The sequence below is a fragment of the Podarcis liolepis genome (genome assembly GCF_965112155.1).
Source record: "Podarcis liolepis genome assembly, chromosome: 2".
In the NCBI taxonomy this organism is placed as follows: domain Eukaryota; kingdom Metazoa; phylum Chordata; class Lepidosauria; order Squamata; family Lacertidae; genus Podarcis; species Podarcis liolepis.
This window is the reverse complement of record NC_139555.1, coordinates 34,462,166-34,479,320: the sequence shown is the minus strand read 5'-3', so window position 1 is coordinate 34,479,320 and position 17,155 is coordinate 34,462,166. Positions and strand designations below refer to the sequence as shown.

At 46.2% G+C, this 17,155-nt stretch overlaps 2 protein-coding genes and 1 long non-coding RNA gene across 4 annotated transcripts; 2 read left to right on the top strand and 1 right to left on the bottom strand.

The window, feature by feature from the left end:
* The first annotated feature begins 1,215 nt into the window (after nt 1–1,215).
* Nucleotides 1,216–4,876, top strand: NT5C (5', 3'-nucleotidase, cytosolic). The gene is made up of 5 exons (XM_083487282.1): nt 1,216–1,556; nt 3,073–3,173; nt 3,264–3,324; nt 4,319–4,433; nt 4,534–4,876. Exons 1-5 carry the CDS (start codon nt 1,368–1,370, stop codon nt 4,674–4,676), a joined length of 609 nt encoding a protein of 202 aa, XP_083343408.1. The 5' UTR covers nt 1,216–1,367; the 3' UTR covers nt 4,677–4,876.
* Nucleotides 4,877–6,138: 1,262 nt separating this feature from the next.
* On the bottom strand, nt 6,139–13,096 carry ARMC7 (armadillo repeat containing 7). Of its 2 annotated transcripts, none has more exons than XM_083487286.1 (4): nt 12,969–13,096; nt 10,268–10,362; nt 9,813–9,956; nt 6,139–7,502 (listed from the first exon to the last, which is right to left on the bottom strand). In XM_083487286.1, the coding sequence occupies exons 2-4, from the start codon at nt 10,356–10,358 to the stop codon at nt 7,165–7,167; spliced, it is 573 nt and encodes a 190-aa protein (XP_083343412.1). In that variant the 5' UTR covers nt 10,359–10,362; nt 12,969–13,096; the 3' UTR covers nt 6,139–7,164. The 2 variants fall into 2 exon arrangements, with proteins under 2 accessions (XP_083343412.1, XP_083343413.1); XM_083487287.1 differs by lacking the exon at nt 12,969–13,096 and adding an exon at nt 11,267–11,672 and having other exon boundaries at nt 10,268–10,504.
* Nucleotides 13,097–13,169: 73 nt separating this feature from the next.
* On the top strand, nt 13,170–15,354 carry LOC310699445. Its single transcript, XR_014522078.1, has 2 exons — nt 13,170–13,328; nt 14,137–15,354. It is a non-coding gene; the product is annotated as an uncharacterized lncRNA (long non-coding RNA).
* Nucleotides 15,355–17,155: the final 1,801 nt, after the last annotated feature.

Sequence of the window (17,155 nt, the reverse complement as noted above, 5' to 3'; positions counted from 1 at the left end):
ACTTTACCACACATTGCAATTTTGTGTAATAATGAAATCCTGCAATGTGGTCAAAACGTTAGAAGCTATCCTGGATTGAGCTCTCACTTCAACATAGCTTAGGAATCATTTGGGTATGTTCTTTATCTAGTAGTAACTGACACCATTATAATGCCACAGTGGTGGTGTAGAATTCAAGTGTTTGATTGCTTTTTTGCAGTAGAACAGAGTGAACTGAGCAACATACTGAGCAATTCTTGTAAAGGTAAAGGACCATTAGGTCCAGTCGTGGCTGACTCGGGGGTTGTGGCGCTCAACTCGCTTTATTGGCCGAGGGAGCCGGTGTACAGCTTCCGGGTCATGTGGCCAGCATGACTAAGCCGCTTTTGGCAAACCAGAGCAGTGCACGGAAACGCTGTTTACCTTCTTGCCAGAGTGGTACCTATTTATCTGCTTACACTTTGATGTGCTTTCAAACTGCTAGGTTGGCAGGAGCAGGGACCGAGCAATGGGAGCTCACCCCGTCACGGGGATTCGAACCGCCGACCTTCTGATCGGCAAGTCCTAGGCTCTGTGGTTTAACCCACAGCACCACCCGTGTCCCAATTCTTCTTGTAGCTTCCGTAATTCTTGATAAAAGCTCATCTCTTACTCTTTCTTCCCTCTCCCCCAGCCCCGCCCAATACACCCACCCCTCATTGTATATTTGCTATTGACCAGGCTCAGTTACCATATAAAGAAAACTCAAAGCCATGCCTGTAACTTGCAACCCTTGCTTGAACAAATGTATCCAGGTAGCTCAGTTGGTAGAGCAAGAGACTCTTATTTTCAGCGTCGTGGGTTCGAGCCGCACGTTGGGCCAAAGATTCCTGCAGTGCAGGGGTTTGGACCAGATGACTGGGGGGGGGCGTTTCCTTACAATTCTGACTTTAGAGCGACCTTGGATAGCTGAAAATATTGCTTCAAGTGCAGATCTCTTCGTTTAGACCTGTGGGTTCCCAGAAGATGGGAGTTGTAGTCCAACAACATTTGGAGACCCACAGATTGAGAAACACAAGACGCTGATCAAATAACAGCAAAAAGTTAATGCAAAATGGGGACTCCTGCTTTGAGCACGAAGGGGAAAAGCCACCTCCTCGCCCTTCCAAGCCGGAGAATGGGGAGAAATCTCTCCCCCTCTTCTTCCCACAAAGCGCCGCGCTTCCCACGTGCGCCCTCTGCTCATGCGCCCCTGAGCGGGTTAGATCTCGCCCTTTGAGTATCCATTACTCCTCTCTCGTGGGTCGCCGGGGGCCGAAGTTCCCCCCAGGCTCCGCCTCTCTGACTCCCCAGCGCCTCCTCTGGCGTAGCCGGGCTCTGCAGCGGCCCACGTGCGTCCCCGGGGAAGAATGGACGGCGGCTCCGCGTCCCGCCCGCTGCGCGTCCTGGTGGACATGGACGGGGTCCTGGCGGACTTCGAAGGCGCGCTGCTGCGGGGCTTCTCCGCCGCCTTCCCCGGAGAGCCTCGCGTGGAACTGGAGCAGCGAAGGGGCTTCTTGGCGGTGGAGCAATACCGCTCCCTGCGGGAGGATCTGGGGGTGAGCATCGGGAGGGCGGGCGGGGGGGGGGGCGCTGGACGGCTCCCATGACCCGAGCTGCTCCCGGAAGATGACGGGTGGAAGAGGGAGAAGAGCCCCGGCTCCTTTTTGGAGAGCTCGAGTGCTAAGGCTTGCCCGAGATCCAACGCAGCAGGAAACTTTAGAAAAACCGGCAGGGGCATTGCGGTCCCCTTCTGCCTTTAAAACAGTTCCGACATGCGCAAAAAGTCACCTTTCAGCTGGCAGCAAGGAGGGAAAGCTGGCTCTAGTGGACTTTTACCCCTTAAAAGCTCGAGTCAGCAGCCTTGCCGCAAAGAGGAACGCGCGCTCCCCTGCCCGCCCCGTCGGTGGCATTTAGTGACGCAGAGCATCAAACTATCTTCAACGCTACAAGTTGATAGCTAAAGTTTCAGAGCTGCCCTCTATTCCTCCACCACACTCCATCTCTCCTCTGCAGGTCTCATGTGTCTTTTAAAAGTTTTGCGGTAGGCATATTTCATTCCACTGGAAAAGCCATACATGGGAATGATTCATTTCTTCAAGTTGAAACATTCAGGCTACAATCTTGCTTTTAAACCCAATTGTGGAGATTCTCTGTATGGTGAAGAATCATGGTGTCACCAATTACAGCAGCAAACATAGCCCAAAAGAACAGATGAAGGGAAACGGAGACACAATCCTTTGGTAGCATCCAAAGTAGCTTTGAAATGCCGTTTTGTATTTTTTAGGTTTCTTTTAAAAAAAGGGCTCAGTGCAACTTGCATTAACAATTATATATTTTTCTTTACAGGATCAGCACACTCTCTTTCCACGGCTAAATAGGCTTGGAAAGTGAGAGGCTTTCCCAAAAAAGTTATCTGAAACCAGTCACTTTTCAGCCAAGTTTCTCAGTACAAGAAATATCATTTTAAATAATCGGTTTATATAAACAATTATTCCCCCAACCATGAAAAAATATTGAAATGCGAAATATACCTAGGAACAAGTCTTCACCATGCCAGAAACGTTATCCAATAAAAAGCCTGCAGGAATAAAGCAGTCTTAGGCTGCAATCCAAACCCCCTTTGTGCAGGGTTGGCGAGGTGGATTGGGCAGAGGTGTCTCAGAACACTTCCTTCAACCTGCTAAAAGGACCCCCCCCCCCGCAGCAGCTCATAGAGCTAACCCAGGCTCTGCTGGATCCTAAGCCAGCCCTGCTGCTGTGGCTTGATTTGCCAGCCCACCCCATCCCAGCTGGCATGCGTGCAATGGCTGTGGAAGCAGCGGTGGTCCTGCAGCTCAGTTCAACCCCTCTGCTGCTCAGCCCGGGTTTCTACGGCAGCCCCAGTGCCTTGCTCCAGAAGGCACTCCTTGACCACGTACATGGGATACAGTTTTGAAAATTAAAGCAGTTCTTGAGCCCTTCTCTGGGGGAAGGAGAGCCTTCTCCTATTTTCTTCCATAGTAGATTGAATATTAAAGCAACTAGGTGAGCTCTCTTTAGACTAGAAGTGTAATTCCATGCATCTGGTTTCAGGTGAAGGTAGCCAGTGTGTACGAGTCACCAGGCTTCTTTCTGGGTTTGGATCCCATTCCAGGAGCTATGGAAGCAATGCAGGAGATGATTCAAATGCCCAAGTAAGGCCCATTCGGAACACAGAATGGTTTGCAATTAGCCCCCATGGTTTATTTTCATATAGTGACTAATAAATGCCCATGTCTTTTCAGCACAGAAGTATTTATTTGCACAAGCCCTATCCGGAAATATGAATACTGCGTTCAAGAGAAGGTTGGCAATTGTTTGCTGTCCCCTACACTCTCTCTGTTCTGCTTGCTTACCCTGACTCCAACCTTGTGTTATGCAGAGCCTCCCATCAGATTCCTTATTTTTGCTTCTATGTTCCTCGTCTTCAATACTAGTGGCTTATGTGCTTCATTGTCGAGGTGAGGCTCTATTCATGTCCCTTCTACACCATTGGGTTACCTGCTCTGATGTAGATCCCCCACCTATGGGAGTATTTCAGAGGCTTTTGAATGGTAACTTGCAGGCACAAGTCAGTTGAACAGTCTATTGCACATTGCACTGGAAAATGAACAAATGTATTATAAAAGTAGGATATGTACCCCCACGAAACACAAGCATATAGTTTTTATAATACAGTGGTACCTTGGTTTACGAACTTAATCCGTTCTGGAAGCCCGTTCTTAAACTCTAGAAAGACACAGTGGGGCTTATGTCTGAGTAAATGTGCACATGATTGTGTTGTGAATCTTGAAGGTAACAGGAAACATCTTGCATTTTTCTTGCCCTTTGGCCCAATTTATTTAAATGTTTCCCCCTTTTCTGTGAAAAAACCCCATGAGAATCTCTGCATTTTGCTGGATGACCAAAATGTACAATGATTGGAATACCTATGTTAACAAGAATTTCTACCCCCTAAGCTATGGGTCGCCAGATGCTTCAGGAAGCCACCAGCTTCTGCTCTACAAGCCCGATTAAAACAGACATCTTCTGCATGTTTACTCAAAAGTACACCCCACTGCATTCATTCCTGAGTATGTGTGTTCAGGATTGCAGCCTAAGCAATTTGTGAAATGAGAAAATGTCTGTCAAAGTTTGTAGAAAACATTTCATACCAGCTTTATAATTTCACGTCTCCTCTGACTCTCCTGTCTAAATAACCGGTTGGATATAGTCGAGTGTTTTGGCTTCTTTGGTTTTTTTTTTGGTAAAAAGGCTGTAATTAAAATTCTTCTGATACTGATCTTTCTTCACCTGATAGTACAGCTGGGTTCAAAAGCACTTGGGTCCCAAATTTGTGGAGCGGATAATTCTGACCAGAGATAAAACAGTTGTGTCTGCTGACCTGCTCTTTGATGACAAGGATGCCGTTAAAGGTACGAGAATGTGCAGTGCAGTTTCCAGATCCAAACACTTTACCGTTGCTCCAGTGATGAAATGGTCGCTCTTGCAATTTCCCATTCTCATTCTTCTCAGGGGTTGAGCCTAATCCGAGCTGGGAGCACATCTTGTTCTCGTGCTGTCATAACAAGCATCTAAAGCTGCAGCCCCCACGAAGAAGACTCGAGTCTTGGACTGATGACTGGAGGGCCATACTGGAGAGCAAGCGCTCCAAGTGATGGCTGAAGAAAGGGGCGTGTACTTCAACAGGCAGTGAAAGTGACCCAAAACACCAGCTGGTCATTAAACCCCACTGGAACGAAGCAAGACACCCACCTAGTGAGCTGGCCTAGACGGAAATATATTTCCTATTTGCAAGAGAATAGTGTTTTGTCCTAATTAAACATCAACAATGTGAGTTATAAAGATGTTAAATCCCTGTGTTGAGTCTTTATCATACATCTAGATAAATAAAAGTGCAAACGGTCAGTAGCTGTTAGGACACACCTGTTAGGATTCTTGCTCCGCGTTTGCAGTCATGAAGGAGCTAAGTCAGAATGCTCCGAGTGTATTATATGTAAATAAACGTAGATTAGCCAAGATGTTGAGCTTTTGAGTCTGTTACGCAAACTACAAATACTCTGCAGGTTCCGTAAGTGTGCTGATGCTTCCTGGTATCAGTCGCTGTGATGTTCGGGCTGGAGAAAGTTTTTGAAGCGACCGACCGACCAGGAGGGAGAGAACATGCCAATCGGGCATGTGTCTCTACCAGGGTCCTACATGAGAGTAGGACGATCCTAACAACACCTACACAGTGCAGTTTGGACAGCTCTGATCTAGTTCAGCTCCCTGCAATGCAAGAAATATGCAGCTGTCCCATAAGGGGATCAAATCTGAAAACTTGGCATTATGAGCACCACACACTAACCAACTGAGCCATTTGCTATTGCTCACCTGTCTTCTGTTCATTCTGCTACTTAAAGAAAAAAAAGCCCAGCTAAAGCAGGATGTGCAACCCATGACTTTCCAAATGTTCCAACGCCCATCATTTCTGACCACACTGGCGGATGGGAATTGGAGTCCCAACTATATTTGGAGGGCAACAGGATTCCCACCTGTATTCTCCTGCTCCAAGGTATATCCACTATAATAGCTATTAGGGTCCTGTTGTTGTTGTTGTTTAGTCGTTTAGTTGTGTCCGACTCTTCATGACCCCATGGACCAGAGCACGCCAGGCACTTCTGTCTTCTACTGCCTCCCGCAGTTGAGTCAAATTCATGCTGGTAGCTTCGAGAACACCATCCAACCATCTCGTCCTCTGCCGTCCTCTTCTCCTTGTGCCCTCCATCTTTCCCAACATCAGGGTCTTTTCCAGGGAGTCTTCTCTTCTCATGAGGTGGCCAAAGTATTGGAGCCTCAGCTTCACGATCTGTCCTTCCAATGAGCACTTAGGGCTGATTTCCTTAAGAATGGAGAGGTTTGATCTTCTTGCAGTCCATGGGACTCTCAAGAGTCTCCTCCAGCACTATAATTCAAAAGCATCAATTCTTCAGTGATCAGCCTTCTTTATGGTCCAGCTCTCACTTCCATACATCACTACTGGGAAAACCATAGCTTTTACTATACTATACTATACTATACTATACTATACTATACTATACTATAGTCCTGTAGCATGATTTAAATCTCCAGATAACAATATTTTATCTATCTGTTCTTTATTCAAATATTTATAAACCACGCTTTCACAGAAAATATAACAAAGCTGTACAAAATACCACCACAACAGTAAAGCCATCAATCAAATCTGGTTGGTTAAAAAATTTCACACTCCAAAAGCATGTCTGAACAATGCAGAGCTTGCAAAGTCAATTGAAAGAAAGCAGTAATGGAACTCTGCCAAGCTTCCTTAAAAAAGAAAGGAAGTGTAAAAAATAAAAAAGAGGAAGAAAGTAAAAATGCATTGGGATTTTTTTAGATGTATAACAAAATGTAACAAGACAACTAAGCATAATCGTGTCACATCTCCTGATTCCTGCTGAACTTCTATTGGCAAGGAATTCCACGCTTATTCCAACAGAATGACTGACTTTCATTCCAGTAGAATGAAAGACAAGCTTAAGGGGCAATCTAAACTCCCAACCCTGCTGGCAGAGCTTGGCCAAGCAGTAGACCCCCTACTGCATCAGTAGCATCGCAGCTCACTTTGGCTGCAAAGCGGTGGCAGTAGGGGAGAATAGTCAGGCTTGAACTGGGCCAGATCGCTGCACCATCTCCAGGTCAGTGTAGGAACTGGGCCCAGATTCACCCTGAATGCACTGCATCTTGGTACTAAGACCAGCTTAGGATCCAGCAGATCCTGGGCTGGCTCAACTTTGCCCCTCCTTGCCCTTGCAATGCCCTGTTTTGGGACTTCCTGCTGTCTTCTGCCAGTGAGAAGCCCACTCAGCAGATGGAAGGCTGGCTTACCCAGGATTGCTAGGCAGCAGGACACCTCGGTGTAATCCAGCCTCCCACCAAAGCATGGTGTAATGTGCCAAAATATTTCAGTAGCCCCTAAAAATGACAGCATCAGATGCGTGCCTCGTGGTGCTTAACAGTTCCTGAAGAGTCTCTTTTTAAAGTGAGATTCCGGGGATGATTTTCCTCACCCGAGGGCTGGCTTTTTCCAACACAAGGGCTGCTGCTTCTTCCATGAAAAGCTTTCCGGCTGCCCTCTGTGCCCCGTCAGTCCTTTGGCAGGGGGATCCCTAGGGCGGTGTGTTCGGTCAGGGCCTTGGCCGCCTCTACCTGATGAGGGGTGCAGTAATCTTCAAGGAAGATGGTGGCCAAGTTTCGTAGCCTCCGGTTGGCCGAGAGGGAGAAGCGCAGCATGCATTCCACCACGGGAAGAGCTGTGATCTGTTGGCGAGACTGGGGGGTGGTCAAGTACATTAAAGTAGTGACTGCGGACATCACAGTCTCTTCATTGGTGCTGGAGAGGGAACCGACAACGGCTGCGACACCATCTGCCTCCAAGATATAGTCTTTGTTGATTTTGTCCAGGCAGAGGTTACAAAGGCCACCTAAAGTACGAGAGAATGAGATAGTAAAGACAGGGCCAGCCTTCTCATCTCCTTCACATTTACCACTGCCATAGGTATTGAGGCAACCAGACTCACCTAAGTCACCCAGACTCACCCTGAACAGCTAAAAGAGGCTTCTGGGAGGCCAGAGGGACATTGCTGGAACAACTCTTGGAGGGCTGGGGCAACTGGCTAAAATTTTTTTAACTGTTCTAATTTTAGTTCCTCAGTTTTTTGTTGGGTTGGTGTTGGTTAAATGTTTAGTTGAGGTTGGTGGTAATTTTAATTTGGGTATAACTGTAAACTGTTTATTATTGTTGTTATTGGTTTCTATTGATTTATTGGTTTGTTTGTTGCTTGTCAGCATATTTTGTTTTTTAATGTTTGGTGTGTTTTTATATATGTTGTAAGCCACCAAGAGTGGCTGGGGAAACCCAATCAGATGGGCAGGATATAAATTAATTTTATTATTAAGTCAGGGTTCCCCAAATCATCCCTAGCTAGCACAACCAGTGGTCAGGGATGATGGGAACTGTAGTCCAAAAAACAGCTGGAGACCCAAGTTTGGGAAACCATGATCTAAGTCTTTCCCTATGTAGCTTGCATGCTTGCCTCTGCACTGTCCTGACTTTCCCTTCCTCTTTCCCCAACATCCACAACGAAGGCAACTGGTTACTAGCGGGAGGGGAGATCTCAGTGGGAGTTATAGCCAGGCAGACACAGGTTAAAACTTCTATTATCTATTCAAATTCTGTCATGAGAATTGTAAACATTGCACACATTGGGAGGCAAGGGGGGGGGTCTGCAACTTACAAAATGTGATTAAGAAGAATTTGGAATTTGTTGGCAAAGGACAAGATGCTGAAGGGAAGAGCTAGCAAGAGGCACAGGGCATTATGGGCTGGGAACGATGTAATTTATGTCTTGCAAAGTTGACTGGTGGCAATACTAGTGTATGTTTAACTATTTTCACACTCTGCCACAGGTTCCTCATTAGCTTAACACACAGTTTTTTATGAGAGGGAAAAGAAAGAAAACAAGTGGAACAAGAACCCAGCAGGGTTACACACTAAGCTATCTGAAATAAAAGAACACCACTGGGTTCTTGTTCAACTTACAGAGTTTTTTGTTTTCTTTCTTTCTGCCCATAACAACTCCCTCTGATTGCAATTATCTACCTTGTTTTCATTCTGAAAAAGCCTTCCTGTTTTTCCCCCAACCAAAGCATTCATACTAACTCCCCACACACAACACTAGAAGGCACTGTGCGCTCCTGTAAGTGCTGCAGCCTCTGCATAAGAGAATGCTCCTTTGTTTTCAAAACTTGTCTGCTTCCTGCTCTTACTGGCTCAGCAGTGTCTCACCTGCTCCTTCAACTCAGCATGTCAGACTAAGCAGCCTTTTACAAGAAGTGGGATATCCTGCATGTTAACAGGTCCTGGGATTCATGGGGGCCAACTGTTCTGCTCATGGCTTCCGAGAAATAAAATGGAATCATTTGCTGAAATATTTGGAATGCTGAATTATTAGTATGATGATAATAAAAGTAAACAATTATTTCCACACTGTGTGGGCCGATATATTTAACCTATGGTGTTTTCTTAACAAGTGATACCGTTGTATGGGTATGGAGAACCTATGTCGCTCCAGATGTTGCTGGACAGCAACGCCCATGTTCCCTGACCATTGAGCATGCTGGCTGGGGGAGTTGGGAGACCAGAAACAACTGGAATGGCACAGTAACTGCTCTTTTCCTAAGTTTACAATGTTAGCTGGCTGCTCTGACTAAATTTCTTCTAATTGTGAAGATTTATCTTGCCACCACAAAGGATACAGATCTTAATAATGATGAAATTCAATATTTATATAGTGCATTGAACACTAAAATGTTTCACACACATTTTCTTAGTAATCCTGCTTTCACACACATTGTAAGAGAGGTCAACATTAAATGGGGGTTTGAGGCTGATAAGAGAGAAAGAGAGAAGTTTACCTAAGGCCACAGGCTGCAATCCAATGCTTGCTTACCCAGAAGGAAGCCCCACTGAACAGTGGGACATAGGTCTGAGCAGATGTATACAGGATTGAACATTAGAGATTTAATGGCTGAACCACGAGGCCTTCCCAGCTTACAATCATAACCAGTGCCATAAAGGTAAAGGTAAAAAAACCACTGCCATGTACCAAGACTGACTAACGTGACTATCCCTAAAGTGATGTGGGAGTATAATTTCAAGTGTGGAGGTTGAGAGAAGCTTTTAAAAATTGCTTTAATTCATAGTAAGCATCAAGCTTAAACCCAAGCCTTACCAAGTGCAAATTCCACAAGGGTTTCATTGTCCTCACTGAGCATATCTAGGAACAGGTCCAATACTTTCAGCTGCCGGAGATATTCATAGTTCTTGGGATCATAAGCAAAATTAGCTAGATTGGCCAACACCTGCTCCTTGGCTTCTGAAATAATATAAAACAACTCTTGAGGTAATATTTTTGTTATATAAAATTTGACACAACTTTGTTAATATATTCCGAAACGTTTACTTGAGTTTTTGTGGTTGTTTGATTTTTATGTAATATTGCATGTCATATGCTCTAATGCAAACAAAAGTATATACAATGCAACCATGTTAAACAGTTTAAAGATGAAAATGAATAAAAACTGTGTTACCAAAGCAACAACTCTTGAGTGGAGGAAAGAAGCAACTAAGATGGGCAAGGCATTCACATAGAACAGAAGCAGATAGTGGCCAATAAATTATACTCACCGGAGCTCTCAGTCACCTGGAATTCAGTGACTAGGGCCTGTAGGTATTCAAGGCGACCCAGACCTAGTAGATCCTTGTGGTTTTGGGACATGGTGCTAGAAGAAAAGGCAGTGTTTCATTTGAAATAATATTCTGAAGGACGTACTATTACAGGAGTACTGAAAGGTTCTGTGAAAGATTTCTTCTCCATTTTCAATCCCAATTTCCTTGTCTTTAATGTTTAGCCTCTTTAGACTACTGTCAGAGCTGCTTGAAGATCCTAGCTCACAGAGGATCACGCTAGCCAGCGATCATTAAGTAAAAGTCTTTATTGAGTTACAGTTTCCATTCTCACGCTGCTGCGCGCAACTCTACGTCTAGTAGCTAGATCGGCGAAGCTCCGTCTGAGTCTCCGCCCCGTGTGCACCAACTTAATATCCTAGCCCGGCTCCACCTTTTCCGCCTGACTGTCCTCCTCTGGGTCCCTCTACCCCCCGGGGTCTCTTCCTTCCGGGATTCTTCTGACGCTGACCCCCCGGACCCTCCTGTCTCCTTGCGCCGGGCTTTAGGACCTGGCTCCCTTTCCGGGCTGCTTACTGCGCCACCTTCCTCTGCATTTGAACTTGGCGCGCGCGCCCAACCTTCCACTTTCCGCTTAACCGTTTCTTCGCTCCCCGATGGAGGTGTGGCCACTCCTGACTCGTGCCCTCCCTCCTGTGGTGAGCTGCCAGCGCTTGCCCCCTGGCTCCTTCCCTCTTCCCTGCTCTCTGGCGGTGACGCTGGTCCCGATTTCCAACTGCTCTCCTCTGAGTCCCCTCTGGCTCTATCTTCCTGGGGTGCCCCCCTAGACTCCCCCCTTGCCCTGGCCACTGGTGCTCCTTTCTGTGAATCCTCTGATTCACTGGAAAGACTCGGAGATCTCGGGTCGTCGTCATCACTCATCTTTTCTTCTGCCTCCTCCCCTTCGCTCTCTGTTTCCTCCCTTGCCCTTGCCTCTGCTCCTAAACCCCTGACAACTACGTATAATTTCAAGCTAATAATTTTATACGAGCAGTGAATAAACTACAGCTTTATTCTTCAAATGGGGCAGGCTTCCTAAACGCATTGTGCTTTTCGTTCAGGAAAAAGCATTTTCCATCTCCCAAATGAGGAAAATCCCACTGCCTCAAAAAAGTACTTCCACATGTCTGTAGAATCAAATCTACTTTTGACCTGAAAACAAACAATGAAGCTAAACTTTCCAGCTTAGATCTTTGCATATAACATTCTCCCTCCAAGCTTCCTACACTGCCGTATGACAAACTCTCTGTTCATATCCCTTAGTATTTTAAAACACGGATATGGTTGATATGTGCTTGTTCAGAACAACTCTTAGGTTCTCAGTGCGGCAGGAAACCATTTGACATAAAACATTTTCTAATCATGACTAGACTCCTCGCCTTTGTGTACTCAGAATTACAGCAAAAAATATTGCCAATTTCTCCAATAGCCTTTAAAAAAACACCCACTACTTCCTCTTTTAAATATTAACTACACAAGGAACTAGAAGACTCAGGGCGTACAAAAATTCAATCGATGCACCACCAATTAGTATTCCTACTCTCCAGTTCCTCCACATAACTATGGAAAAGCTCCCAGTAAAATAAATGAGCCTGTGTGACTATAACCTACCACTCCACCAGGGCAACACTTTGCGACTTGTGTAGATGTGTCCTTAAAACACCACTTCTCCAGTATTTACCCGTGTATGATCTAAGGTAAAAGGTAAAGAACCCCTGGATGGTTAAGTCCAGTCCAAAGCGACTATGGGGTTGCGGTGCTCATCTCACTTTCAGGCCAAGGGAGTTGGTGTTTGTCCACATCCAGCTTCCCAGGTCATAGCCAGCATGACTAAACCACTTCTGGCACAATGGGACACAGTGATGGAAGCCAGAGCGTACGGAAATATAGTTTACCTTTCTGCCACAGAATAGTTTACCTATTCATCTACTTGCACTGGTGTGCTTTTGAACTGCTAGGTTGACAGGAGCTGGGACAGAGCAATGGGAGCTCATCCCGTTGCAGGGATTCGAACCACCAACCTTCTGATTGGCAAGTCTAAGCGGCTCAGTGGCTTAGACCACAGCGTCACCCGTGTGTATGATCTAATGGTCCCATGAAACAACTGCCACTCCCCTCTCCTTTGGGGTGTCCTCCCCACCATGGGAAAACATGTCATATGATGGATCAGGTTTCCCATATTCTGGAAGACTTTCTGATCCCTGGAAGGCTGCCCTGACCAGAAGATGGCTGAAAAAGACCTAGGTTAACATATTATTGTTGCTACTAGTAGTGGTGGTAGTAGTCGTCTATACAGTGGTGCCTCGGGTTAAGTACTTAATTCGTTCCGGAGGTCTGTCTTTAACCTGAAACTGTTCTTAACCTGAGGTAACACTTTAGCTAATGGGGCCTCCCGCTGCCGCCGCCGCACCGCCGGAGCACAATTTCTGTTCTCATCCTGAAGCAAAGTTCTTAACCCGAGGTACTATTTCTGGGTTAGTGGAGTCTGTAACCTTAAGCGTCTGTAACCCGAGGTACCACTGTATTTTCTTATACTGTACTCCGTCTTTCCCCCTGATAGGGACTCCAGGCGGCTTACAGGTAGACCGAGGTCTAGGATAGGATATTGCCATAGGAATCTAACCCTGGGTATTTCCGTCCGTTTCCCCGCCCACTTCGTTACCTGCTGCCCTTGGATGGCTCCTTCCCTTGCCCGCACCGGCCTCGCTTTATCGCCCAGCCGGTTGGAGGCACAGCAAAACCTCGCACGGAACTTCCGGACAGGACACGCCGGCACGCACGGAAAAAAACTCCAGGAACGCGCAGGAAACCGGATGTTGCGTTGAAGAACGGGCAGAAGAGTTACACTAAGGGCAGCACCCTAGCGGGGAACAAGTACCCTTTAGAGGTGGGAGGGTCCGCTCTACTGCTCCGCCGCCGAGCCCCTTCCAGCCATGGCGGGCTTCTCCGCGAAGAAACGTCTGTCCAAGCCCTTGTTGTTTGGGGGCATCTTCTGTGCCTTGGCGACCGCCTTCGTGTACAGGTGCCGTGAGAGGGCCTGGGCAGGAGTCCAAAGGGAGGAGGAGCTCAAGGAGCCTGGCAGGGGTTGGTGTTGAGGTTGGAAGCACAGTCCAGCTCCCTGACCTTTCAGCTTAAGGCTTTGGCCCTCGGCTCACTTTCTTGGGAGTGATCCCCGCCGAACTTTTGCATCATAAGCACACAGAGGATTGCACCGTGAAAAAGTCCGGGGCAGTCCTCTTGCAAGATCCCATTTTTGTGGACTTCACAAAGGAGCCTCCCCCCCCCCGAAAGTAGCTGTGGCGCCTTTAAAAGCTAGCGGATCTGCTGCGATACAAACTTTTGCTGGGTTGGGTTTTCCTTCGGTTAGGAAGGTTTGTGCCACATGCAATCTGTTTGGTCTCTCGAGTCTTGCAAGTCGTTGTGTTTTTGCAGAAACAGGCTTGCAAACCCATTGCAGCCCTCCTGAGGAGTAAGCCCCATTGTTCTGTGGGGCTTTCTGCTGGGTAAACGTGCATAAGACTGTCTGGAGTTTTTCCCAAGGCTCCCACGCCACGCAGATTCATAGCTCTTTATTAACTGTCAATCAGTCTAGTGGCCGTAGGAAGTTTTTTTACTCTCTTTCCCAAGAACTTTTCAGTGTGTGGTCCTTTGCTAGGTAGAACTCGTCCTATGTTTTAGAACCTCCCCAACCAGACAAGGAATGGGTTGTGTGTACTAACATGCACGGTGGGTGGCAGGATAGAGCTTTGTTGAGGGACGCCTGATAAGCAAAGGTCTGGAGTTGGGCTGCATGGCTTGATTAACTCTCTTTTTGTCTCTGTTTACTGCAGACATCGTTTTTTCCCTGAGGTAGAGGAGATCCGTGCCCGGGAGTATGAGTACTATGAAAAGAAACGCCTGGAGGTGCTGCAGAGGCGTCAGCAGCAACTGGCTGAGCTGGCGCAGAAGAAAACAGCCCCGTAGCTGGCCTTTTACTGCTGAGGAAAGACAGAGACCTGACTAAATGGACTAGATGACTATGCTCCCATGCCATTGGTTCTTACAGGCGTGTTTGGGCTTGGACTACTCAGTGGGGTTTGAGCAAGTCATATCTTAATTAACTTGAGAGTTCTTGGGAGAAAGCATGTAATGTCCATAAGAATAAGGATTTGAGTCTGAGGGAACCTAAGATTACGTATTGGTTAAGTTAAGTTAAGATTACGTATTGGTTAAGTTACGTATTGACAGTTAAGTCCAGTCGTGAAATATATCCCTGCTTTCAGACAATATTTCAGAGATGAACAATATTCTTGCTTCCTATGCAGAAACTCCTAGGCCCCTGTTCAGACAAATGAATGTCTATTTCTGGCGTGTGCCTGCTTAATCACTGAATGAAGCACAATTGTTTATTTTGAAACATGAATGAATTCCTGCAGTTGGATCATAGCTGTAAAAGTGATTGTGAACTAAAATGATGCGCTGATGCAAATATATTACCCAAATTCTTTGTAATTGTTTAGTGTGAAGTTTTGAATCAATGCTACATATAGCTATACTCGGTTCTACTGACTTCAAGGTAGCTTACTTCTAGGTAACTGGGTATAAATTTGCAGCCTAAGCAGTCCACTGAGACAGCCAGTAATTTCTTAGTGCCCTGCAAGGTGGGTGGGATTTGAGAACTGCTGTCCTCAAATTTCCATTTCAAAAGCTTGGACAATAAATTGTAGGAACAATTGTGTCTCCCTGCAAGCACCTGTGATGATTGCAGCCACTGTCTTCCCAGTACAAGTTAACGGAGCAACAGTCCCTTACCTTGGTTGATTTGCTTGTGTGGAACAAGGAAGAGAATTTGAGCCAGTCAGCCCAGTCCAAAGAGTGTCACCCTTGATGTTCCTTTTAATTATCTAAGAATCTCACCTGTTTGCTTGTAGGCTGACAAAATTTAAGATGTGAAGTACTCAAGAGGCAGTGGGGGGTATGATAATAAGTTTTTCGGGGAATCTGTATAATAATGAAATGTTCTGCCATTATCAAAAGTATTAAAATTAAGTTCACAATCTTCCCCTCCACTCTAGGCACTGCATGTATATATATTATATTTAGGGGAGATGGTTTACAGTGACACAGAATCAGTTTGAGAAATTGATCTTGGAGCTGCAAAAACAGTATGTGGTTGGGGGGGAGGGTATTTCTTAAGCCACAAGACCCAGGAATGGGATCTTAAGCCACAAGACCCAGGAATGAGTTCCTTCCTGCAGGAAAGTGTGAAGGATGAGGTAAGGAATTAAGTCACGTGAACCAGAGAGGGAACAATGGTCCAGTTATGAAGAGGGTGAACAGCCATCTCTTTTCTGGAAGGTGAACAAAGAAGCAATGAGCGGGAGTGGGTAACCTTTGACTTTCCAGGTGTTGCTGAACTACAACTCCTTGTCAGCTCAAGCAAGCATGGCCAAGGATCAGCAACATCTGAAAAGCCAAACGTTCCCCACACCTGAGCAAGAGGCTATGGTCAGTAGAATCTAAGCCAGCCTTTCTTAACCTTGAGTCCCCAAATATTTGACCACAACTATCATTCCTAGACAGCATGACCAGTGTTCAGGGATGATGGAATTGTAGAACTGAAGGTACCACCAGTGTCTATAGTCCAGCCTCTTACAGTGCAGGAATATTTTGCCCCATGTGGGACTCAAACCCACGACCCTGAGATTAAAAGATATAATAATATAATAATTTATTATTTCTACCCCGCCCCTCTGGCTGGGTTTCATGCTCTACCTACTGAGCTATCTAGCAGTGAAGTTGCAGTTCAAGAACACTTTGAGACCCGAGGCTGAGAAAGGCCTGCCTAAGCACTTAGCCCTGCTCGGCATAGTTCATAGCTTCTCTGAGTTCTTCAAGCCCCTTCGCAACGGCAAGGCAGTGATCCATGAAGGATGTTGCCAACAAAGGTCCGTATAGTAAAAGCTATGGTTTTCCCAGTAGTGATGTATGGAAGTGAATGCTGGACCATAAAGGCGGCTGATCGCCGAAGAATTGATGCTTTTGAATTATGGTGCTGGAGGAGACTCTGGAGAGTCCCATGGACTGCAAGAAGATCAAACGTATCCATTCTTAGGGAAATCAGCCCTGAGTGCTCACTGGAAGGACAGATCGTGAAGCTGAGGCTCCAATACTTTGGCCACCTCATGAGAAGAGAAGACTCCCTGGAAAAGACCCTGATGTTGGGAAAGATGGAGGGCACAAGGAGAAGGGGACGACAGAGGACGAGATGATTGGACAGTGTTCTCGAAGCTACCAGCATGAGTCTGACCAAACTGCGGGAGGCAGTGGAAGACAGGAGTGCCTGGCGTGCTCTGGTCCATGGGGTCATGAAGAGTCGGACATGACTAAACGACTAAACAACAACAACAACAAAGCACTTAGCCAGGAGTAGGTTCCTGTTGAGTAGGTTCCTACTTGTGACCTACTAACTGGTAGCGTGGTGGGGTGGAACAGGAAATGGGCATATTTTGGAGAGCTTCTTAGAAGAGGCGGGAGGAGGGAGTAGTCTTTTGTACTGCTCTCAGAGCAAGTTGGGTGAGGAATAGGTGTTTGTGAATTCCGGTTTCTTGGGCAACTAGTTGTAGACGAAGAAGAAAGTCCTCCTATGGGTGTGTTTCAGAGCAACCCCACCTTTTCTGCACAGGGGTGACACATAAGGTTCCTTTTTATTTTAACATCAGTGAAACTTTTAATATTTCTTAAGAAGTAATGGAACTTTAATTTAGAAACACAGGCAGCTGCCTTACAGAGGCAACCCATTGATCCATTAGCACAGTATCATCTACACTGACATAATCCCTAGGTAGTTTAACAATTGATATTTTTCTG